The 26,791-nt window shown below is 42.4% G+C and overlaps 1 protein-coding gene across 1 annotated transcript in view; it reads left to right on the top strand.

The window, feature by feature from the left end:
* The window catches only part of naaladl2 (N-acetylated alpha-linked acidic dipeptidase like 2), a gene marked incomplete at its 3' end in the record, with an annotated part of 308,732 nt that overhangs the window by 193,025 nt on the left and 88,916 nt on the right, over nt 1-26,791 (top strand). The window contains exon 11 of the mRNA XM_008276546.1: nt 6,861-7,007. Coding sequence (XP_008274768.1) covers nt 6,861-7,007 — 147 coding nt within the window. The remainder of the gene's footprint in view (nt 1-6,860; nt 7,008-26,791) is intronic.

The following is a 26,791-nucleotide window of genomic DNA, read 5'->3' as shown; positions in this document are numbered from 1 at the left end:
TGCATCCTGTCACAGACCTGCAGCTGTGCTCACCTTTTTAACAACCACTTTACCCTAACTCCAATATTTTTATTGTCTATGTACAGATATTGGTAAATCCTACTGAACAGACTGCATTTCTATTCTTCAAAAAACATTCCTGTTTGGCAGGTGGGCTGCTCAAGTCAAATGAACTTTGGTTATTAAAACTTGAGCTGTTCTTAGGTTGGGTTAAACCTCTGAGCACCAAACAGCTTCTGGGCATTTCTGCTCCAGTCCCGTTTTTACTAACATTTGATGCCATAAAGCTTAAAAAGCGAAACAACTAAAAATTACTTTCTTTAAATCATTACTTTACAAAAAAATGAAAAAACACTGTGTTGTTTATTGAGCAGCGATGACATGAAGGTGATGCAGAAACTCTCCGCTGATACCGACTTGTTGGTTGATAAAAAGTTTATTAAAACAAGTCCAACATCTCAGACAGACGCCGGTGAGAGGATTCAAAGCCAAAAAGACTCCAGGCTTATATAGGGGCCGTTTACGTAAAGCTAAGACAGAACAGAGGGTTCATAACCAGAGACGGAGATCATCTCTAAACAGAGAATCTCCTGCAGCACCTAAACTTTTGACTAAACATGTCAAACCCATGAGTTGGAAGATCCGACACCACGACTGGAGTCAACATGTTCAACAGTTTTCCAGGTGGCCCCACGGGTGAGGCAACTTTTCTACTTGTGTTTTTAATTTACTTCCATGCTCGTCTCTGTGTACGCAGCTACAGTTCAACCCAGTTTACAGAGCAGTGAATCACAAATGACTCCAGTTTGTCTAAGGAGCATTGAATCGTCTGTTCTGTTCAGAATCTGGTGAGAGCAACAAATGTTTTTGAATAATGTTTAAACGAGGCATGTGAGTATTTTGGCAATAATGACATGTTGTTTTAAGCTTAGATCTTCTCATGGCATGGTATAGGTGTAAAATCAGGTACAGGTTTAAAGTCCATTGATTCTTTTCTGTTCTTATAGTTTCTGGCTGTTAAATGGTGTTATTCTGGTAATTTTGTAAAGAGAACATGACATCTAAACCTGCTGGTGGGCTTTGGGCTTCAGAGGGAAGTTTATCAAACTTGCTGTGACATTTTCAATGTTAGCAAATCTGAAATGTGTTTGTTATTAAGATATAGCAGACAGTAGATATCTGATTGCTGGATGCAGAAAGCTAATTATGTCACCTTTTGACGAAGGAGAAAACTCGCATCGAAAGTTGCATTGATTACTTACACACACACACACACACACACACACACAACTCATTTTGTTCACTTCAGCTTATTCAGTGGCATCATGGGAAGTTTCTCCAAACACAAAGAGTGGAGGACATCAGGTCCATTTGTTCAGAAAGAAGCATCAGTAAGAGCATGACTATGTGTAATTACCCTGTACATAGACGTCGGCCCATTTAAGAGAGAACCGTGTGCACTGATCACATCTTTAGCTCTCTGAATGGTTTAATCTATACTGACGAGCACAGTCAGGCTTTTGCTCAGCTCTGGCCCTGGAAGAAACGACTGTATATTGTTTTAACTTGTTCACTCATGGATGCAAGGTGGACAGTCCCTGCTTGTCCAATGCCGTGCTTACTCACAAATTGGATTGTTCAGTGGCGGTAGCGCCTTTCCTAATTACAGGCATTCATGCAAATCGAGTTCAAATGAAGTTCATTCAATATCTTAGTCCAGCAGCAGTGTTCCAGTAAAATGCACAAGCAACAAACACCAGGCAGGGCGAGGACGGCTACAGACAGACAGCTGCAGCTTTTTGTCAGCCAGATGACAAGAAGAGACTGGGCACTGGGTGGCCACTGGACACAACAACAGCTGCACAGTGTAATCCAATTTCTCCTGAAATCCAATGCAGCAGCACCACAGACTGACTCCAAATGTCCATAGAGGGGTAATAACACCTCCTGCACAAGAGTGTGACAAACACTGTAAGAACATAGACATGATGAGCTGGGAGCACCGATCAGGATTATCGAACTGGATCGTGTTATGTTGTGCATATTGCTCGTCTGTATGTCGGCTCCAGTAAAGTGATGCTGCGTTAGTGTGCGTTAGCTTTGGACTGCAGTCATCATGACTCCAACTTGACTAAGATTTGACTCACAAATCTGGTGCCTTATTACGTAATTAGGTTATTTGAAAATTGCTTGAAACCTGCTGGGAGCGCCTGGTGCGATGTGTCAGCATTACATCATGTAATTCATCTAAAATATGACTGTATTTTCTTTCAGACCAAATCATTGTGTTGCTCATTTTAGTGTGCACAGCTCACACAGTCATTCAAAGTTGCCGAGCAGCTGTGATGATGGTACCTGACTCAGTGTGTTGGTTTTGGGTAGTCACTTAAAAAGCACTCGTACAACAGCAGCTGGTGATGTGGCTGCAGGAAGTGGAGCTTACCTCTGATGTGCTGACGACGACTGCTAGAGACACAAGTGGGTAGAATAGACAAAAATTATACCGTGGAAATCTGTTTAAAAAGTCAAGCCTAGAAACAGAAGTAAAAGTACTAATTTAGGTGTCGACTTAAGTTGCAGCATTAACATATGTGAAGAAACTAATTAAATAAGAGTGACCAGATGTGGGTTCACTTACATCTTTGCTTTATGTAAATATGACCTACGTTTCAACCACAGATTGTTTTCCACGGGCTCAGATGAAGACGTTATTACATCCCAGTGTTTAAGGTCAGTTTGTGATTAAATGTCAAATCAGTATCTCTTGATTAGAAAACCCACTTGGTACGCCAGAGCAGGGTTTCCAGTCGTATGGCAGAACTTTGCTGTGCAAATAATGTCACAAGATTATACTCCATTGGATCGTTGCTTGTTGTCAGTGTTGTTATGACGAGGTCAGATATGAATGACCATGTCGATCCCTGATGGTAGAGATGTCCCAGTTCCCATCATAGATCAGCTCAGGTGTGAGTCCAACACATCCAAACATTATCAGCTCAAATGAAAACAACAACATTAAAGAAGCAGGTAATTTAGTTTTTGGTGTTGTTGAAAATGGCTAATAATAGATGGTAGTTAGGAGATAAAGACCTGAAGTTTCATCATGTATTGTGTATTACTTGTTCACTTCTTAACTTCCATCTTTGTTCCTCCGTGCCGGCAGCAGCCAAAGTCGCAGGCGGTTATGTTTTTAGTTTATCAAAACATTTGTCTCATAAACATATTTCATGGATGCCTCGAGGAAATTTCTTCAAATTAAGGTCTAACACTCACTTGGATTTACGGTTAGCCAGGTTACACTTTGGTTATGAACGGTCACCGTGACCCCACCAAACACACTTTGGCAATAAGTGAAGAATTCATGTTGTCATATGTCTAATGACTAACACGATAAAATGATCAAGTGATGATGTTTTATATCCAGAAGGTCAAACCTGGACTGATGTAAACTGCAACTCCACTGGTTGGTGTAGACATACAACCATGAGGGGCGAACCCAAGTCATAGAATAGAATAGAATAGAATAGACTAGAATGGAATGGAATAGAATAGAATAGAATAGAATGGAATGGAATGGAATGGAATAGAATAGAATAGAATAGAATAGAATATACTAGACTAGACTAGACTAGACTGGAATGGAATGGAATAGACTAGACTAGACTAGACTAGAATAGAATAGAATAGAATATTGTTTTATTGATACCCTATTGAGGGAAATGTACACGCCACAGCAGCATCCAAAAACTATAGAAAAGAAAGTACTCAGAAATAATAATGAAGTAATAAAATAAGTACATGCACACGATGACAGGGTGAGGGTTGATGTCCACATGAAATAAATCAAGTCTGTGGAGCAGTTTCATCCAAGAGGCCTTTTCAGTTCCAACTGACTGATCCCAGGTATTTACCGTCACCCTAAATCACCTGGATAATGGTCCACTAACATCCCAAAACTCACATGATTGGATGTGTTGATGGTGGTGATGCTGTCAGGGGAAGGGTCTCAAGACTGCACTATCAGTACATGGTAAGAGGTGTCGTAGACCTTCTCCTCTGTTTGGAGATGGCGGTTTCAGTTTAACACAAATGAATCCTTAATGCATCTCTGGAACCACCTGACAGATGCTGAGTGACCTGGGGTCTCTTTGGATCATTCATGGGCCAATATCAATGTGTTCTGGGGTTGATAATATATACACGAACGTGGGACTCTCTACCCATCAGCTGCAACCAAGGAAGACCCTTGGATGAGCGATAAATCATCTTTAAGGGTCGATGAAGAGAAGTAGGGTTGTCAGGGTACACCTAAAACCTCAATTTGTGTTTGGAGACAAACTCTCCCATCATGTGGGTCACCAGTCCAGCTTGGTGAATCTGTCATCTTCCTGCTTGGTGCTGCAATAGTTCTCTGGGCCGAGAGTTGCACTGAAGAAGTGGAAAGTGACCCAAGCAGTGCAAGAGTACTTAAAGCCTAATTGTTGTGTGTTCAATCAAAAGCTAGGAAACAGTTGGTAGAGTAGCATACATCCATCATAGAAGTGCTGCAATCAGTGAGTCAAGTATCCAGTTGAGTAATCAGCTAATTATGTCGTCAGAGCAGTGGTTGGTTGAGAACGTATTGTATCGGTCTGTAGGGTCCCGTGTTTGAACTGGGACGCCCTCAGAGGCTAATCCAGCCATCTGAGGCAGTCACAGGCTACAGGTACAGATCATCTCTCAGCCTCATGGTGCTACCTGTGTTGTAGTATATTCTAGTATTTGACTTGTTCCAGGTTTTTCTCTCTCTATGGAGCCTTGGTGATTATTGGTTCGTAGGCTAATTACTCAGCATATTCTAATTTCCTCTTAAACAAAGAAAGTCATTGTTGCTCTATTTCTACAGGCTTCGTGTTACAACTCTGTGCTTGAATCCACACTAATAAGCTGCTTTAAGTAAAAGCAAAGCTGAATACGCCAATCATGGCTGTGATAAGTCTGCCCTCTGCGTGCCAGTTCCTCATTATGAATCTCAATCAACTTTTAAATTGTACACACATGAACAAGCATCCATTCCCACCCTGTTAACTTCCGAAATCTGCTGAAAGGAGGTAATGAAATGCCCTTCATGAATATTGATATCCGTGTAAATGTTTTTGTCCTTCCCGTCTGTTTGTGGGGCTAAATGGAAAAAGTGTGAGATTAAACAGAAACTTCATTGTGAGTCAAGGTTAGAGGTATTATTTACTGGCCTTCATTCAGTTAGAGCTGGAACGTGTCACAACAGTGGTTAATGTTCAGAGCGCAAAAGCCCTTTAGAAAAAAAAATGAAATGGAAAAGCTTGACAGCAGTGTGTCAGTGGCAGTGGTGGGGATGATTGGACACCAGAGCTCTCTCCCCTTGACAGACCTTGATAAAAGGAAACTCTAATTAAATACAATGTGACAGAAGAACATAGTGACATCAGGCGGGCTCAGAGGATGTGGACAGTTGAGATAAGCCTCCAGTTGATTGACTGCCGCATTCTGCTTCCTTCCACTTCCCACTCGAGCCTCGGCAATTTCTCTACCAGCAGCTGTGTTGTCCTTTCAATTAGGAATAACACCAGAAAGCAGTCAACCCAGGTGACAAACTGCATGTTAGTGCTGGAGGACTGTGACAAAAGCTCAAATTGTGCAATTAGCCACAATAACACCCTCACCCCACCCACTCACAGCAATATACTGTATTTAGTGCAATTTAGTGTTGTCCTTGACGGTTCTGATTAGCTTCTGCCTTCAAACAATTTGAAAAAAAATTAAATGTTAAAGCTGAAATTGCACTTTTATCCAGTCGCTGGCATAACACAGTACAGACACATAAATCCCATTTTAGCTGAGTCACCAAACACGTGAGATACATGCTGCATGGGACGTAATGGTCAACGACGAAAGAACCCTCATTAACATCCAAGTTTCATCCATTGTTTTTCTGCTTATTATGTTGAACTGGCAGCAGGCTAAGCAGGGAAAGCTAGAAATCTGGCTTTGAGCTCAGCATGTAGGGCTCTGCGGTGCTGATTTAAATGGTCAACCGGTACCAACCCTTCTGTAGCCGAAATATTTCCAAACAGCTGATGCTGCATTTCTTTTCACAACCAAATCGTCCTGCTGTTCCAAGCTAGGTATCCAAGAACCCTCAAGTAGGAGTACATATTATACAATACAGACTTCTCTGTTAGTAGTGATGGAAAATGAGAACCAGAAGTTGTAGCCGGACATGTTTGACTTAATGTGCCTTATTTAATTAATTTATTGCACTTCCTGTGTTTGCACGTGGCCTTGTCAGGGATGAAGAGCCTAGTTTGGTGGTCTCAGCTTAGTTTTGAACATTTGTTGCTGAATTAGCGCAATCGTCTACCCACACTACTGTGATGCTACATGTCACTGTGTTTGGAGATGGAGGCCCGTCTGATGTTGCTGTACAACGACAAGCCAGAGCTTTTTAATTACAGCCGCAAATTAGTATTGATGAGGTTATGAAGAGGAACAGTTGCTTCGGTGACATGCAGAAATGTCCGATGTCTCTGTGCATTAATTCTTTAAACTTTACTCATAAGTCTGATGTAAAGAATGCATCCATCTGATATCTGTAAGGAATTACGAAAAGATGAACCACCCGCAGCTAAGTGGTAACAAGCGCTCATAAAAACCAACACGGCAAAGTAGACGCTGAGTTTTGTCTCTAACTCATCTACCTAATTAGCATAGCAGCAAATGGCTAACCCCTTTTTTGTTCTGTTTTATTCATCGTCGCTTTCCTGCCTCTCCCACCACCCGTGAATTTCTCTCATCCCGCTGCGTTTTCTTTTCTCTTCATCTTTTTTTCTCGTCTTTGTTAGAGACAGTTGCTGAGTTGCATTCGTGGAGGAAACTGCCCCGGACCCAACGTCAGCTCGCTGCAGTTGCCTGGAGATGTGAGCTTCTTTGCCAACCAGCTGGCTGTGCCCACCGTGGAGTTCGCCTTCGAGCAGACCAAAGCAGAAGAGGTACGTCCAGACAATACACACTTCTTCTTTTGTTTTTAACTTCCACTGCTCCCATGTTACCTCCTGATTATCTTGCACTGATGACAGCCCCATTTACTTAAATTAATGCTATGATATGTGGTCACTGCAGACCAGAGGAGCTGCTGTAATACATGTAGTTTCTTCAGGGGAAGTAAAGCCTCCCTCAGTGAAGATCCACACACCTCTCAGTCGTCTGTGCATCACATGTTGAAGAAGAGCATTGTCTTAAATGTCTCACCAAGCGAGATAATTGCACTAGAAAAAAGATTCCCAGTGTCTGCCTGATGTAATTTGTCTCATCATGTGATAACAACCATCTGCAGCCAATAAGACTAATGGTATCGCTTTAGATATGAAGATCATTACAAACTCGCTCTGACGCACCGCAATATGGATTATGTCTCTTTCCAAGCAACAAATACACATCACAGAGCTTACAAATTATGCATGCCCCCATTTACTTCCATTAAAAATGCAGTATTGATGTTTGTTGCACTGCCTTGGGGTGGAAACACAGAGATTTAGCCCAAGCTAAGTCGGCCCACTCAAATTTGGAACTTCTGGCTAGGATGGCAACTTTGAGCTTAATTAGCGCGAGAGATCTTCATGATGTTTATCCGCCCCCGAGGCGGCTTCACAACCTGAAAATAATAGGTAGTGGAGGGCGAAATCCCAAGCACTGGCTTTACTGAGGAGAAACAAAACCCAAATTGAATTTTAAAAAACAGTCTGATACATAAATATGGCCGACTCTGCTGGGGAACGTCCTGTATGCATAGATTAGCATCAGCTCGATAGCATTTCGATTGAACCGCAGTCTGAGAAATCAGTGGGTAATCACATTTCCTGTACTACTTCATTTCTTCACTTAGCCTTTGGGGAAGTGAGACGGAGAGCAGGAGACACTTTAAGAGACTCAGAATCACTTTCCTCAGGAGGAGGCGTCGGAGTGCTCATGTGTAAAGTAGACACTGAGTGTTAGGTTTAGGGTTTTCTGATGGATGCAGCATATTAAACACCTTTTAGACGTGCACTCTGTTCTGACAGCATCTGAACATGTCTGAATGAGCACACTAGTCAAGTTTATATTAAAATCACAGCGGCAACCTTATTAAGTCAGACGTAGTCACATTTCTAGACAACGTTCAACACAACACACGTCTGGACCGCGTTAACAGATTAACCACTGACTTCAAGTTGTGTGATGTGATTTAGGGAAAGATTTTCCACATTTCAGCACCAAAAAAAACATCAAAGAGAGCAAAGAATGCAGAATATTAAAATTAAAATACCGTAAATCCCGGACTATGAGCCTTATTTCCTTAACCAGCCATGCTACAGGAAGTGTTCAGAAAAAAGCGTCTACGGTACGTATCTGTGTATGTTACCGCTACGTATTTAATTAAACGTTAAAACATCTTTCTGTGTAAATATCTCATGTTCCAACGTGGACACCTGCAGCCTGTGTATGTACACACCTGGTTTTCTTTTTAACGTTAGCGGGTCCGGCTTATATTCAGGTGCCTCAATAGTCCAGAATTTACGGTATTTTCTCATTCACTTCACCTGTAATTTAACATTTATTACAAACTGAAAAATCCATAAAAATAAACTTTATTGCAACGAAAACAGAGTCTGTCACAAGTCCTATTAATGAGACTCACCAGTAGTCAGTGACAAAGTTTAGTTTGTTGCTTCCAGCTGTTTGTAGGATTATTTCCTGAGTTTATTGAATATCCAAAGAGAGAAAGAGATCTATGCATATCAGTTTGTCCCGACATGAAGACAGAATCCATCAGCCTAAAACACTTTGCTTCCCATCATACATGTGAGCTCGTACACAGGTCATCAGTTAAATTGTTTGTTTCATAGCAGCCAGGTCGAGTCCTGAGCTCTGTTACAGCTGTAGGGATGTTTTTATTTTACTCTTGGCACAGTAGCAGTTAGATTATCATCATGGTCAGAGTTCCCAGTGTTTAGGAAATCATAAATAGCCGTCAGGTATCTGCACAGTTTGATAAGCTGCTGCTAAATTCAGTCTGAAGCAGTGATGTTACATAAGCCATGTGTGAAAAGAGCTTCAGACAGCAGTGGAAAATATCTATATATAATATATATAATATAAAATATATGTGGACAAATGATGTAGGTGCTTCACTCATGTGTTTTAAACTGTACATGGAAAAAGAGAAATACAGTTTAGTGACATTTACATCTGCAGCCAGCTGTTGTTTTAAACAGTGCAGCACCTACATGATGCTGTGCATGATCACGATACATGTAGGTCGAGCCTAATTGACTTTGGTGTTGTTGTTTTTGTTCCACTTGTTTTTGAGAGACGTTCATTTCATAAGGAAATAAGAGATGTTTGGTATCAGATTTAGTTACGAGTTGCGACAGGAAAACACAAACCACTCATACATTTTCTAAAAGACTAAAGATGTGGGTTTGTCTTCTCTTCCAGTGGCCAATTTCCATTCCCACAATTAATTTTAAAAATAAATTCATGAATAAATAAACCAACAATTTTCGTCAGTGCGGTTCGTTTCCCACAACTTCATGCTGACTGGTTTGGAAATGAACAAGTCTGGGTAGTGGTCCGTACACGATTTATAAGACTGATAGAATATTACTGCTGAAGCTGACCGTTATTTCTTGGCCATACGGCTGTGACGCCTCATATTGCAAAATTAAGTTTTGCCTAAACTATTTCTTTCAGTAAATACACCTCCTTTAACAGAGTGTGGTGCATGCCTGCCCGGATGCCATCTGGTTTCAGCCCGTAACAGGTCGAGACACCTGTGGAGTAGATACGAGTCGTTTTGTGATAAAAGTACGGCAGCCACCAGACCTGACAGTGGACCAAACACTCTGACACTCTGACACTAATTTCCTGCTCCGAGATGCTTAATAATACAAGCCAGAGGGTGTTATGTACATTATGGAGGATGAGCACAAATGTAAGCAGAAAGGTCAGATGTCCAGTGGACACAGAAAAAAAACTCGTGCACGTCCTCCGTCGGCAGTCCGCATGCAGCATCACATTAATTCAGTTTGCTTCTACGATAGCACACTCCAGTCCTCTCACATTACGGCGACCTATTGCTAATTTAAAGTTGTGTTTTCATAATGTGGAGACAGTTACGTAACAGAACTGCATTGCTGAAATAAGGTTACTGCTTTTTATAGTGTGACAGGCCTTCTTGGGTAACTTTAGCTGCTCCGGTGGATGCTGGTGTGCAGCGAGCATCCTCCATTTGTGCACAGTTTGGGTCCAAAAGTCAGTTTTGAAAGGCAGATGTCTGAGGCACCTGGGAACACAATCATTTCTTTGCTCAAGTCTAATGACACAAATGGAGCTCAGGATGTCAACAACGGTGTCAGTTTGGGAAATGTTTAGTTCAAATTACCTTCTGGTATTTTTAATGGTCGTGAATGTCATGTTATTATATTCTGTCAAATACTGTGTTTGCCATATCTTTTTTTTTTTTTTTTTTTTCTCCCACGCACTGAACACAGATTGTGTTCTGCTCTTTGGTTTTCCATTACACATTATCAGTGTTGCCATGGTGAACAGGCCTTATTTGGAGGAGGAGGGAGTGTAGCTGAGATTCTGCCTGATTTTCAGATTCTGTTAAAGCTGCATTTAGAGCAGAGAGTTTGGGAGAAGGTGGTAATAAAGTCGACTTTCCCATGAGTTGATTCCCTTAATGTAACTACAGGTTTATCCAAATATCAGTCAGTTATGTTCTGTTTGCTTCTTTTCCATTAAAAAACAACTAAATAGATCCTTTGCGTTTGGGCACCCGAACTTTTCATTAAAATCATTTTGTCCAGTTCAAAGAGCAAAACATTTACATGCCTTCACTCATAGTCGCACGCCGTTCAGTTTCTTGAATGCATGTATTTGCAGATTCTTCTAGAAATGTGCAAATTGTATTTGTGTACGTATCTGCAGTTTCTTTTCTGCATTTATGAATCCTGATACACTCACAAATCAGACAACATGTTTGCGGCTGTGGCTCAGGTGGCGGAGCGGTTGTCCTCTGATCGTAAGGTTGGTGGTTTGATCTCCTCCACAGTCGAAGTGTCCTTGGGCAAGACACTGAACCTGAAGTTGCTCTCAATGGCAGGCAGCACCTTGCATGGAGCTCATTGGTGTGTGGATGGGTGTGTGAACGGGTGAATGAGAAACACACTGTAAAGCGCTTTGAGTGCCGCTCAGGTAGAACAGCTCTATAGAAGTGCAGACCATTTACCATTTACAACATGTTTACAAGTTCTTGCACACATTCACAAATCTGAGGCTGGTTTCACAGCTCTGCACACAAATCAGCGACTATTACGACCGTAAAACGCCCACCGCCACCGATGGTATATGTGTTTTGGGTGAAAAATCAATATGAGACCTCACACAGTGTGCGTCATCTTCCTGCTAAGTCATCATAGGTTCGTTCATCTGTTTATGGAAACCACACCTTAGAGTCCAGGTAGAATCGCAAAACTAGTGATACGCTGCTCATTACTGTGGAAGCAAACAACATTACTGTCCCAAAACTGATCAGCTCAATGTCCCTTCAGACATACTGTATGCTTTAAATGTGACTTTAATATTCTGACTTCTGATAAACATGACTGCACTGCGTCAGCGCTGGCAACACTCTACAAGAATAAGTTTGGTATGAATTAATACATGGCTGGCATATTGTAGGGACAATACAGGAAAAATAGCCCCAGCTGTCTGTACAAACCTCTGAGGATCACTGCTTTGGTGCCGTTGGAGGATCTCAGGATGCCTTCTGATTAAACTGTCACATCTCTGCTGTTCTTTTCCTGGAGAGACGAGCAAATTCATTCACAGCTGATTAAAATACACGATGTGCTTATTTAGGAAACCAAACAGAAACTAAACAATGCACATTTCTGCCTTTGTGTGCAGTATCTAGAGTTTCCAGATTATGAAGACGGCCTCTGAAGTGCACTCAAAAAAATGAGCAGCCAGTCTGTGTTTGCGGTCTACCAACTTTATTGAGACAGAAAGCTGAGAGGTGCAAAGATTACAGAAGATTTAGGAGCATGTGCTGAGCTCACTGAGGTGATTCATCAAAGCAGATGCGTGTGGCTCCAACCACACGAACACCTTTCTGTTTCCAGCATTATTCAATATTCCAAACAGACCGCTGCATGTGATCTACCGCGTTTGTAATTGTATTCATTCATCCTCATATGCTGAGTAAAGAGAGCTGCGCTGCCGGTAATGTGTTGAGAAACCACCAGATGTTGTGCAAAAGTTCTCTGGTGTTGGTGACAGAAGCCTGGTTCATTGAACATTAGTTTCCTTGTTTAACATCTGTTTTTTGTTTCTCTTCATGAAAGTTTTCTCCTCTGTGCAATCATCACGTTCCCACCACCATCCTGTGATCAGTCACCTCCTGCAGTCGCTTCACCAAGTTTGTTTTAGAAAGTTTGGCTGAAGCGTCACAAACACGTTGATCTGTAGTGACGTAAAATTTCTTTTACTGTGAAAAGAGTCAACCTGACTTCCAAAGGGCTGCAAGGTGGCGCAGTTGGTTAGCACTGCAGCTTGAAGGTCGCCGGTTTGAGTCCCAGTGAGGACACCCGGGATCTTTCTGTGTGGAGTCTCCATGTTCTCCCCGTGCAGCGTGGGTTCTCTCTGGGTTCTCCGGCTTCCTCCCACAGTCCAGAAACATGTTGAGGTTAATTGGTGATTGTAAATTGTCCGTAGGTGTGAATGTGAGTGTGCTTGGTTGTCTGTCTCTAAGTGTAGCCCTGTGATAGACTGGTTACCTGTCCAGGTGAACCTGCCTTCACCCTGAGTCAGCTGGGATAGACTCCAGCCCCCCATGACCCTGGTGAGGATTAAGGTGGATAGATGATGGATGGATGATTTCCAAAGGCATACAGAGAGTCAAACATATCACAGTTCTTTAATACTTCAAGCAAAACAGCTTTTTATTCCTTCTTTTGCAGTTTCCATATAATAAAAAAGGAAGGAGACCTGAAGCAAAGGTTTCAGCCCTCCAGATATCAGTGCTTAGTGGCATCTACTTCAGTAAATATCACCACTTGTAAATGTTTTTTATGGCCGGCTGAGACTCTTTCAGTTCTTGTTTGGGGAGATTTTCACCCAGCCTCCCTGAACTATGCTTCCAGTCCTGTCAGGTTCTTGGCCTGTCTTGTTGCTCTTTTTAGGTCTATCCACAGATTTTCAGTGATGTTGAGGTCAGGGGGATGTGAGGCGCCGTGACAGGACGTTCACCTTCCACCTCTGGGAGCAGTCCTCTGTGGATTGTTATCCAGCTGTAGCAGCCATCTTCATTTCATCTTCAGCTGTGATATTTACTTCCAGAAATCACGGCTCTTTAATTGAACATCTACTCGTGAAATGTTTCTCACGCCACTGGCTTCAAAACAAGCTCCCCCCGCGGTAAACACTGAGAGAGGAGCTGTTTTCATGAAACTCTGCAGACTTTTTACTCCAAACATATCTTTGCTCACTGCAGCCAAAAAGTTGTACTTTCCATGAGACGTGTTTCTAACATACATCAGGCTTCTGTGGATGTTAATTTAAAAACCTTCTGATGCACATTTTGTGGTGAGGACACAGGAATGTTTATCTTCTGACGAACCTTCCATGAAAGGGAAAATGTGTCTGCACAGTAGAACCGCCAGTCAAGAGTTTTAACGTCTTTCTGAAGGTCGTTTTGGGTGAAATGGGGGTTTTGATTTGTCTTTTTTCGAAATCCTTTCTCTCAGAAAGTTTCCCTCTTGCTTTGACCTCCACGGTTCCTGTTAATTGCTGTTTCTTAATTACATTACGAGTTGACAAACTAACTGAAAAGCTTTTGCGGTCTTCACATAGCCATCTTCTGGTTTGTATGTGGGCTCCAGTTGTTTCAGATTGCTTGGCAGCCACAGTTGAAACCAAAAGTTGATATATAAAAAGACACATAACCTTTTTTTTCTAACTGTCTGACATTAAATCAGATGAAACTTTTCCTGTTTTAGGTCAGTGAGGAGTACTGAAATTATTTCTGTTTGCTAAACGCCAGAAAAATGAGAGAGAGAACTTTTTAGAGAATTTTTTTATTTTCTTCATAGTCAGAAGTTTACATTCACTAAGATTTGTCTGGCATTTAGCTAAATAGAAATCCTTTTGGTCATCCTTACTGACCTAAAACAGGAAAGTTTAGTCTGATTTAATGTCAGACAGTAAGAGTAAGGTTATATGTACATAACCATCTGGTTTCATCTGTACGTATATATTACGTATAAATATAAACTATAACAAATGACACGACTGGACACACAGTCGGCCAGGTGACCTGTATGGCATCATGATGTTGTAATTTGTCATTCTGGTGTAATGCTACACACACAACGCTCCTTGAAAAGTGTAATTTCCTTCAGCACTGTGTGCAGAAATCTGGGCTTAGAATCGTGAGCTGCTGGTGCTGTGCGTGGGAGTCATCTCTGACATGTGTCATCAGGCGGCTGCCTTGACTTTGGGGACGTGGAAAAGAACCGAGACAGGCCACTGAGGTGTGAGAGGAATATCTGACATCCCCTCATCTTTGCAGTCGCTCGGTTCAAGGCTGCGTTGAGGTTCAGGTGGGGAGAGCGAAAAATTAATAGAGTCAGCGGGATCTTCATCTTGACTTTGGCATGTGCTCTGTTTCGATCCGAGGCCATTACTGCAACCCTCTGCAGACAATTACAGCCGTCCACGAATGTAAGGACAAGCGCTGCTCTGTCTTTTTGTGACGTCCATACACGTAAACCTAAACAGCAGCGTTGTCTGAAATACAACAACGCATTAGTGGAGTTCTGCAAATTGACTGCTATCAACAACCAATTGTGCTTCTCCAGCTTCGTCTTTATTTTCGTCTCCCACCACATCAGGAGAAGCTATAATTATCTCATTGTGGATTTTCACCCATGTGCCAGCGAACACTTTAGTTTCTGACATCCTTTAATACAGATCTTTGTTGTGATAAGAAAAGCAGCTCAAAATGATTGCTTTCATCGTTTAACTCCTTCTACTTTTGACCCTGAAAACGACTCTCGGCGGTAAAACCCAAACACAGCTAATCAGCCACTGTGCCGTGTGCTTGTTTTGTCTCGCCAGCTTATTGTGCTTTTAGGTTTCCGTTCTGTTTGGTTTAGTCCGAGGGCGGTTTTTAATTTAACTGCTACCCTCAGGTGCCCTGTGGTAACCTCCAGTCCTGCTCTGTTGAGTGAAGAAGAGAAAAAAGAACGAACCGCATGATCCGAACTCCCGACACACAAAGATCCAGAGCAACACAACGAGACCTCCCCGACCTAATTAGACTGAATAAAGCCTGGACTGGTTTAACCCAAGTCTTAGATTGAGCTGTTCCACCAAGAAGTCTGGTGAAGACCTTTAGCTCAGCTCTGATAATCTTGACCTTAGTCTATGGCTTCCTTCAGACATGAACCACTTCCTGTTAGTCCGATACCGTCTTAATGTGTCGGCTTCATGTCCAAATGAGCCCCCTGCTCACTTTTCCATAAAAAAGTTGCAGCAGCAGTTTGTTTTCATGAATAAACTGGTAAACATATTGTTCATGGTTTGCTCCAGTAGAACAGTGGTTAATCAGATTAGCTGGTCCACTAGCCATGCTTCTGGAGCCACACGTTTTGCAAAAACGCACCCATGCTTTGCCACTTTCTGGTGTGTTTAGGCTTTAAAGTGCATTTGTCTGATGTCTAAACAGAGATTTCATATTAGTTTCATTGTCAGATGACTTTAATCTGGTTTCATCAGTGTGACAATATTTGCGTTGGTAGCGCGGTGAGTCGAGATGTTTTCCAGCCAGTCGTGTGTTTAAGCGTTACGCCCGTGTTCTGCTGAACATGTGTCAGCGGAGCAAGTAAGATACACATCGCACACGTATCAGCAAACATGCTATTTAACACACGTTTGACAAGATGCTTTGAACTCGGCAGCAATTTCATCACCCCAGTTCTCCAGGAGTACATCGGGTCTTGATTTATTATTGGTTCTTGCAGCAGAAATACCATTTTATTACACCAATTTACAGGTGCGGTTGGTCCATTTCAAATGGTTTTCCTCATCCTGCATGTCTGGGTTGTAAAACACAGTAAATGGAGTCTGGCTAAGTGGCAGTAGATACCTGTCAGTGCCTCCAACTGTCCTGGAAGTCTGAAGCTGATGAGGAATGATAGAAGGATATTACATTTGCATCCATCTCTGCTCTGCACAGCTGTCAGGCCAAAGCGCCCTTTGGTGCTTCAAACGGTTCTGATACCAGCGAGCGGTCACGTCAGAACACGCCGGCATGCATGCATGTTCAAATCTCCATCTGACACATCTTACTCGAGCTAATTCCATCTGCAACTTTGAAGATGGGAATAAACGAGGGTGAGAGGCCACATGAATGAAGTGTGTGGAGCCGACAGAGGACAGGGTGAGAACGAGGAGCAGCAGGAAGGTGGGAAACCGAGAATAAGACGATGGCTTGTTAACATCAATAAATCATTACCAAACTAAATTTGAAACATTAGCACAAATTAGCATATGTCTCTGCAAGGAGGACTCTCAGACTGCAGATCCTCGACGCTGCTTTATTTCACTTTGTCAGGACGTTTTACTGTAGCGGCAAACATGAGGCACTTAACTAGAGCCACAGAGGACACAGGGGAGTTTGCAAAGGGTGAGCAGTACAGTCATTTTTTGCATTTTTAGTTTCAGCATCTGACATTTAAACTTTTGGTCCCAACACTTTTGTTGTTGTTGTTGTTGTTGTTGCATACCGCCACCTGCTGGTCAGACAACATACCATGAGGGTCTAACGCGAAATGTAAAGTGTTGTGTTTAATTGCCGTGTTTATTTATTCATGAGAAACCGTGTACGTCTTGGGATGCAAGACAAATTTCAGCAGATCTGAATAATCTGATAACAAAATCAAATGAAATCAAATCAGCTGAACGCGAGCGCTGGCTGCGGCTCTGACTGTGCAGAAAGAAGTCCCCGGTGCAGGATCAGCGCTTGTTTTCTAGAGTAAAGTAGAGCAAAAACAACTTTTGGATGGCTGCCACAATGGATGAGAAACAGAGGACCTGTCATTTTCACATAGACTAGAAGCAGTTTTTTCTTTTTTTTGTTGATGTTATGTCAAACTCCAAATGTGTGCACCTGATAGGCCGAGCCCGTGTCGCACTCGCTGAGAAGGGCGACGTGAACTGAGCGAGACCCCTGAAGAGGAGGCTTTGTGTTCATGTGAAAGAGACCGACTCGCAGCACACAAAGCAACCTGCAATGACTGAGCGAGAGGTGCACTTCTGGGGAGATTTTGTGAGCGACTTCTGAGGCTCTGGGTTACTGATCACAAGGTCGGAGGTTCAAGCCCCACCGCTGCCGAGCTGTCACTGTCGGGCCCTTGAGCAAGGCTCTCATCCCGGTCTGCTCCAGGGAAGCCTCATCACGGCTGACCCCGAGATGTAACCCCAACTGGGAAATGTGAAAAGAGAATTTCACGGCGCTGTGTAGTATGTATGACAAATAAGGATTTCTTCTTCTTCTTCGGTGAAAGGGAGGCAGCTGTTGCCCAACTCTGTCATGACAGTGGCTCATGGGCTCAGCCCTCCTTTGTCCCTGATTTGTAGGTTCAGTCAGAAGTCAGAAGTATGTTTGACATGATCAGTGCTGTGTTTTTCAAAACAAACAGTTACTTTGAGCCGACCTGCAGCACCAGGACCGGTGCTGCTTTCAAACCAAGTGAGTCTCGACAGTCAGTGCAAACTTAGCTTGACACCGAGCACAGTTCACAGCGTTGCTTTGAGGTCGAACAGGCGTTTCACTGACTTTGCATCACTTCAAACCGTCGCCACATACACATCGAGCGGTGATGGATGCGTCAAAACATATAGACGTGGAGACAAAGACGGCGACTGTAACATTAATTATTGCAAAGTGACAGCGGCAGCCGAGTGACGGCTGGAGTCTGTTGGGTTTCTGAGCTGCACAGGCTCAGGAGGAGGGAGCAGTTTGAGGGGGATGACTAAGGAGAGCTGGAGCGCTGCTGAACTAGCCACCCTGGACTGTTTTGTTTGTTTTGTTGTGCTCTTCCTTCCATCCCTTCCCCTCCACAGGGCACCTTTAAACCACCGACCAAACCACAACCACAGACCTCTGTTGGTCCATTCCACTCACACACTGTTGTGAGTGCATCGCTGGTTCAACTCCCACAGGAACACTTAAATATTCATGTTTTAAATATTTTTATCTCCTTATCTGTTTATTGGGCGGTCAACTGAATTCCCTGAAAACAGACGATAAAGTGCAATATTGCAGCAGCTGACTCAGCAGAGCTGATTTATTTGTGGGTGAGCTGTTTGCTCCAGTTAACATTATTTGAGAAGAAGATCATCAGCTTTTTTCTGTATGTCCAGCATTTTATTTAGCTCTGCAGATACTGATTGTCCGGACAGCTGCTGGGAATCTTTGCATGACGCAGCAGTTTGTCCATGAAAAAAGATTATTTATCATCAACCCTTTAATGGCCTCCGAGGCGCCGTTTAAAGCCGGAGACTGGAACATGAAAAAGCTCTTTTTTTAGTCATCTTTTGACTCAGCCAACTGTGAAAAAAGTGCAGATGAAGTTGTACAGTTGGCTATAGCATGAAAGTTTGATAAACTGTGAATTATTTTAATGTCTGGCCTTTCATCTAAAACATACAGGAAAAAAAAACAACAAAAACTTTCTTTACACTTTGTAACATTTCATTTGGATCATGATGTCCTTTGGAGCCATTCTGATGTGTCGTTTCTTCATACATGCTAAGAATTTGCAAAACAAAATGCTTTATTTGTGCCAGTAGACACTTCGCTGCTCTCAGACTGCCGGCACCGGTCGTGAAGCAGACATAGAGGCTATTTGGCTTGTTGGGTCAACAGCTCGAGGACACGTTTGACCATCGCTTTGGCGTTCCTGACCTACGTTTCACAAGGATCACTTGTCAAACAGGGAGTTCAGAACGCTGACGTGTTCTCCGTTCAGTCTGGGCTGTTCAGTAGCTTCAGCGTTGCCCAGTCGGTGATGTCCAGCAGAGAGATGGGCAGGTCTTTGTGATCCGTAGAACTGTGTGGTTGAACTCTATGTGTTGCTGTGACGCCTGCATAAAGCTGGAATCAGCATTCATGGCTGCATGTTGCATTCGCGGTCACACTGACTCTATAACACAATGAACAGATTAGAAAATGTTCTACCCCGTAGTGAATGAAAAGCCACTGAAAATGATCCAGATGATTCTACACCTCAACTCTTCAACCAAAACGTTTGCTTGTTATCTTTAGATGAACTAAATGGACCACAGTGCACACTGAGTACGCTCTAGCTACTAGTCTTATTACCGTAAAGTCCGGACTATTGAGGCACCTGAATATAAGCCACACCCACTAACTTTAAAAAAGAAAACCAGGTGTGCACATGCACAGGCTGCACTTGTCTATAAGCTTCAGGTGTCCACGTTGGAACATGAGGTATTTACACAGAGAGATGTTTAAACTTTGAATTAAATACGTACCAGTAACACACACAAATACGTACCGTAAATGCTTTTTCTGAACAGCGCCTGTAACACGGCTGGTTTGGAAAATAAAAACTACAGCAGCCTACCAGGAAAAGTCACAGATCGCTCATGGTCTGGAGGCAAATTCCTAAAAATCCATAAATTAGCTGCATCATTGTTCAAAGCGTGTGAAAAAAGTAGCAGCTTATAGTCCGGGATTTACGGTAATCTGAGTTAACTAGAAATTAACATGTAAAGCTATTATTTGCAGCATCAATAAATATCTGAACCTGGTTATTTGTACAGAAGTTGTAACAGACTCAAAGCAGACAAGTGTGGACCCGCCCATATGCAGGATTTCTGGAAGTAAAACTACGTCTGGTGATCCCAGCACAAGAACTATAGAGGAGCATGATGCTGAGAAGTTAGCCTTCCTGATCCGCCATGTTGGTTGTTGAGCTGTGATGTGTAAGTTTGAAAGAATAGACTTTGAACAAAATGTGCCCACACCAGTGATAATGATGTGGTGTCAGTTAGTTTGAAGTCAGGTCAGCCCATGTCAGTTCAGATTGTGGTTATTTACTGAATACTTTTTTTTTTGTCATTTGGGACCCAACTCTAATTTCTTGGTCTCAATTTTGACTGAAATTGATGGAATTTTTGTCATTTTCTCCTTCAAAAAATGTCTTCATCTGATTTAATGTCTCTGGCACTCCAGTCACTCCCACAGATAAACATGTTCCAGATAATAGCACATCATCACACGGCTCCAGCAGCGGCAATGTTTTCATCATTGGCCCATTAAAAGGAAAATATGTGCAAGATTTTCCAACAAAGTTGGTATTTAGGCTCCAGAAAGTTCCTGTAAGTGTATATATGTGACTTTATCTTTATTTCATACTAAAAATACAGTCTTTGGTTGAATTTCACCAACTTTTGATGCCTTTAACGTCAGTAAAAGCAGTGTTGGACTAGTAAGGCAAGCCAAGGTTTTAGCTTTTTGCTATTTTGATTTGGCACAATGGGGCTGAGGACACCCAGGATCTTCCTGCGTGGAGTCTCCATGTTCTCCCCGTGCAGCGTGGGTTCTCTCCGGGTTCTCCGGCTTCCTCCCACAGTCCAGAAACATGCTGAGGTTAATTGGTGATTGTAAATTGTCCGTAGGTGTGAATGTGAGTGTGCTTGGTTGTCTGTCTCTAAGTGTAGCCCTGTGATAGACTGGTTACCTGTCCAGGTGAACCTGCCTTCACCCTGAGTCAGCTGGGATAGACTCCATCCCCCATGAGCGGTGTATAGATAAGGGATGGATGGATATGGTAAATTGGTGATGTGTAGTCGTAGGACAACAGAACGTGGGCTATATATTCTCATTATTAAAGTTACACGTTGTCCTCATGTTGAACTTTAACAACCTATGAGGCGTATTTTGCCATATTGAAGGCATCACATGATACAGGCATCACCATAAATCTCATGTTTACTGAAACACATAGCGGCCAGTTGTACCAACAGCACGAGTAAAGCAGGATGTCACAAAGCAACAGAAGAAACGGAGGCTAAAGAGCCATTGTGTCTCAATGGATTTACGTTTCATTTATTCGCAGAAAGCCAATTCTCCAAAGCCATCTCCATGTCTCTGCTGGTCTTAATGTCAAGCTTGTATTTTCTTCTCCTCATCATTGTAGTTGGATCTGGGATTGGTGATGTCTGCTATTAGCACCCAGCAGATAGCATCAGATGGCGTCAACACTTTGGTGCATAAACGATCCCCATATCCCACAATCCTTTATCCTGCAGTAGTGAATCCAGCCGACACCTGCTGTTCTACACACAGGCCGCGTTGCTTAGGTGATGTTTGTTGGGTACCAGCAGTAAATGTTCTTGTACATGGTGTGTTTCAGCTATCATCAGTTGGTTTAGTTTTCAATCTAATGTCATCTGGTTCTGCACCGGCGGTCGTCCAACCAACGACATTCTGCTCAGATGAGACCAACAAATCATCCAACTGGCATGAAGAGTACAGCTCTAGTAAAAGTAGTCTTCTTTCTTCATTCCATTCTTTCTTATTCATTAATATACTTTAACTCTGTGCAGGGATCATGTACCTCTGTCCTGTCTGCTATGCTTTACTGTGTGGGAGAACAGTTTCCATCCTTTGTAGTCTTGATGTTTTTTTTTTTTTCTTTTCTTCTTCTTATTCTATGATAAAGCAAATAGTCAGAACAGATGAGGTTGTTCTTGTCAACAGATGCCACTGAACCAAACAACACGTCCATTTCTTAATGCTTTTTGATTCCTTAACCTGGTCTGGGGCTTTAAACTGAACAGCTTGAATGATTTTAATCAGTCAGTATATAGTTTTAGGTTTTCTAGTCTTCTGCTGGACAATGTAGATTTTAGAAGTCATTTCTGAAACAGGGGAAACTCTTGCTTTAAGCATGCGAACACTCCAGCACCTGCCTGTGTTCGTGGTAATGAAGAAACATTGCAGCGGTATGACTCAGTGCATCCTCAGTAGCTTTTGGACAACAGTGGAGCTGCTTGGCACAGACGATAGTTCGGGGTACATAAGAAATTCCTTTTAGGAGGATAAAGTCTCTGCTGGTTTTCCTTTTCATGGGATTTGTTGCCGGGCTGATCCTTTTTAATTGGGCTATGGCTACAGCGGTGCAATTTGCTGATTGGCAAAAGGGCGCTTGCATCATTAATGAGCAACATTTCTCGTTGCATCATTTTTCTCGAGTGTGTCTGCATCCAGCTTTCAGACTTCTAAAAACCAGGGAAGCTGTTGCATACTGTCGTACCATAAATAATGCACTACTGTAAACTACGTTGGAATTACCAACAACACGACAGCCCTGATCAGACATCTCCACCCTGACGCCGTGGCTCGTTTGATGGGTCGAAGCTGAAGACACATAAAGATATTCCTCCTCGAAACATCTCTGTTGGAGACTTTGCTGTGGCGTCTCCCTCCTTCCAGCTTGATGCGCGTCAGAATGCAGCTGAACAAAGTTTTTGCGTTGCTGCTGCTTCTGCCTCGTGTGTGACTGTGTGGGACTGTGGCTGCAGAAAAGCAGTTGCCAGATGTTTCATCATGCCTGCTATACTTAGCCCGCTTTAAGCTTAAACTCACAATGTACAGTTACTTATCAGCTCAGCCGACAGCCGGATTTGTCTTATCTGGAATCCCATTTATCTTTGATTCACAAAATGCTTATCATAAAAAGTGATCAGTGGAAAGCTCAGGAAGGTTCAAGTCAAGGTAAATCTCATATCCTCTGAAATCTTCTCTTGATCCACTTATTCAAATTGTGCATCTCCGCCGTTACAGAGGAGTTACCGAGCTTCTAAACAGGGCACTGGAGTGTGTGTTCATATAGTCTAGGGTTAAGTCTGGTACGTTGCCAGATGGGTCAGATATATATACTCCAGCATGTATTAGCTGGAGTCACAGCAGCATCAGGTCCATCTGAGCAGGACACAGGATGTTAGAGTTGAAGAAGGAAATCAATCAAAAGCTGCGTTGGATATTTCCAACAGTGTTATTTGTATTATTTCCGTCTGTTTCCTCATCTGGAGAAGTTTGTTGTTCTGTGTTCAGTCTCATGTCTGACTGCTTGTTTCTGTTGTAGAGTGCTGTGCTCCCAGACCTTAGAAACTGAATTTGTGAGGATAACATCATTACTAAGAATCAATATAACGGCTGAAAAGTCTTCAGAAAAAAAAGATCCAAGTTGGACTGGAATTATCATTTAAAACCAGAAGTGTCTAAATTTCCCCAGTGCGCCTTGCAGCAGCAGCCTGAGTCTTCTGATGGTGCACGTATTGATCTCTGAATCCTTTATTTTTATTCCTGTTATTAACATGCCAACTGGAATAAGGATGTGGATAAGTAAAAACACTCAGTAACCCTTTGAATTCCTGCACACCACAACTATAAAGTCGTATATTAAAATTATCTTGCTCGTACATTTTAGTTTTTTTCTGCGTGCATTTGTTCTTTCTTAATTTATGGACATATTTAGCTGTAGATGATGACGTTTTCTGTTTTCTTTGGGTCTTACATACACATAGCCTGTTTGAAAGATCAACTTTTGTGTTTTTTGGGGGATTTATCTGCAATATATTGCCAGCCTCATTATTTAAAATAACATATCAACATATTTTTATATAGGAGCCTATTATAGTTCATTTTCTTCTTATTATGATTTTGTTATTATTATTATTATTATTTGTCAGCACAGCTCTTTCCAAACATTTGCCTGTGGGGTTTTATTTGCAGCGAGGTGGTGTGCACTGCTCAGGTTCTGCTGTTAAATTATTCAGTTCATAAATAGTACTAAAACAAATTCCTCATCAATACATTTCACCAGGTTGAAGCCAGCGTAATGCAACAAGCCTGGACACACACTGCACTCACCAAAGAGGAAGTTCAGCTGCAGCGTTATTTTGGTAGATTTAGTGCTGACTGTTATGCGAGCTAGCATGTGGACTGATGAAGTACAGGACATGACCGTTGCTTTGCGTGTCGCTTTGGTCCCTCAGAAGTGGACTACATCACTTCCAGGGTTTTTCCAGACTCAGACTGGACCTTTGAAGCATGATGTTATCTAGTTTGAAAGAACTTGATGCATCTTCCTGTTATTTTTTAACCATTTCATAAACAAATATGTCAACTATCAGTTACTCGTGTACAGCCTTGGGCAATAGAACATTTGATAGTTTCACCTCAATGTAGACCGTCGTAACAGCAAACAACAAAAATGTAAAGTTTAGCCTCCATCGCGCTCCCTGTAACGTTAGTGCAGGTCTCCAGAGGTGTTGTCGTCCTCCTGGGCCTCTTCCAGACCTCAGTGGAGGCTACAGTCGTCCTCAGATTTATTCATAGCCTCCCATTAAAGAAGGAAAAAAACAGCTTTAGTCACAGAAATAAGTTGAAAATGTCAAAAGTAATAATAAATAAAAATTTAATGAAAATCACGACGTTGCTTTTGAATTGTGGTTCAACAGAAATATTAAAATCAAACCAGCCTGATGGGACCCGTGAACTAATATTAAGCTGAACAACCCTCTGAGCCAATCACTGCCATCAGGTGTTTCCTGTAACTCTCAGTCAGACTTCTGCACCTGTTGACAGGTGTTCTGGACCCCTGCTCATCAGCAAAGGCCTCTCATTGGTCCACTGCTCATCAGCAAAGGCCTCTCATTGGTCCGCTGCTCATCAGCAAAGGCCTCTCATTGGTCCACTGCTCATCAGCAAAGGCCTCTCATTGGTCCGCTGCTCATCAGCAAAGGCCTCTCATTGGTCCACTGCTCATCAGCAAAGGCCTCTCATTGGTCCAGGACAGTTTTTTTTTGTTTTGTTTTTTTTAATTATTCTTTTCATCCACAATTGAAAAGCAACGTCCTATTTCACTAAATTATAATTTAGCAAATTTCTATTTATTATTACTTTGTTCAGTTTCTAGTTATTTGAGTGACTGTTGTGGATTTTGTCTTTTCTTTAATGGACGGGGGTGAATCCATTTGAGGATGACCGTAGTTAACTTTGCAGTCTTTAAACATCCAGAATGTTTTCTAACCTCCACTGAAGTAATGCAGCGGCTTGATAAGAGAACTGACAGACTTGATGTTCAAGTGCAGTTTTTTTTTTCTTCTCTTTACCGTAATCCTTATAATTCTGTTTCAGGCTAAAACATCCTGGCTCACCTTGACTCAGCTCCACCTGCCAGGTTTTTATATTGAGACAGAAGACATAAGCCGAACAACAAAAGCTCTGAACAGAACAGGAATCAGATATAATTTTCCAAATAGCTGAATGCAGGTTGCGTGCTAATATGAAATCCAAATGGGTCCCATTTACTCGTACACCTGGCACCTTATTAGAGCTTTTTGAAAATCAGATTAAGTCTGTAATCCAGCACAGTGAGAAGAAACCCCAACCATTTTATTTTATCATGAATTTCCCCCGTATCTCCTCTCTCACGATGCCATCTTCTGTTTGCTGTTTCGTCCCTTCCCCTGACATCCAGTCGTCTTCCTCCTAATCCTCTGCACATCCCCTCACCTCCATCCTCTCTTCATCCAGGTGGTCTTTGTTCTGTCTTAACCAGGAGAATAAACATTGTGTTGAGCTATAACAATCCACCACCACAGCCACAACAAGAAACAGCCAAGAAGACTTCCAAAAAGACCTTCTCATTAACGTACAGTATCCTCCTGCTGTGATGTATGCTGCGAATTCCTTATGATAAAGATTAATGTCAGTCCAATAAGGCAAGTAAATCCTATTGTGCAAATAAAAAAGTAGGTAAACTTATTTGAGGGTTTACCTTCCCCTGCATCGCTTAGTTATTAATCTTCATCACTCCTCTCTGTCCTGGTCTCTGTCTCCCCTTCTCTCTCTCTCTCTCTGTGTCATCCACACCGCTGTAATAGAAAATGAAAGGTTCTCTCCATCCCTCTGCTTCTCCCGCCTCAGCAGCACCCGGTTCTCACACACACACACACACACACACACACACACACACCCTCAACAGATGTTCAGTCCAATCAGCTGGATTAGAGGCTTTCGTATTGGTATCAATTACCTCCTCAGGAAGAAACGCTGCCAACATTCCCCCCATGCCAAACGCCCAGACCCTCTGGAATGTGTGAAGGAGAGGATGGAAATGAAAAAGGTTATTTTCTCTGGGCTCATTCCTCAATTCATGTTTGGTTTTGATGAAATATTTTGGGGAAAATGGTGGAGTGCTTTCAGAGCCACATTAGTGATTTCTCAGCATCTCCAACCCCGTTTTCACCGAGATCACATTTAACGGTGCATCCGTTGATCGCTTTTTTTTAGAAAGAACAAATCGTACTGATTGAATGTGGTCTGTACAGATTTGTTTTTTATTTCCACATCTGTTGCCACAACTCTCTACCTTTCCCAAATCACATGGTGGTGGTGATGTGTTTGTAGTAGTAGTTCTAGTAGAATGAATGAAGCGCTGCAGTTATGAAGTGCATCAGCTGGCAGGAGGTGGTTAGAGTACGGTGATGGTCCAGAGACCAGAGACCAGGGTGTACATGGTGAAGTGCAGACACCAGACCAGAGCACTTTTGGTTGAGGTTAACAAAAAGATCCCAGTGTTAAAGTAGACCATCATCTTTAAGGGAAACTGCCAAAAGAAACAACAAT

Source organism: Stegastes partitus, unplaced genomic scaffold (genome assembly GCF_000690725.1).
Source record: "Stegastes partitus isolate 25-593 unplaced genomic scaffold, Stegastes_partitus-1.0.2 Scaffold76, whole genome shotgun sequence".
NCBI lineage: Eukaryota > Metazoa > Chordata > Actinopteri > Pomacentridae > Stegastes > Stegastes partitus.
Note: the sequence above shows the minus strand (reverse complement) of the source record. Positions and strands in the feature narration are given on the sequence as shown.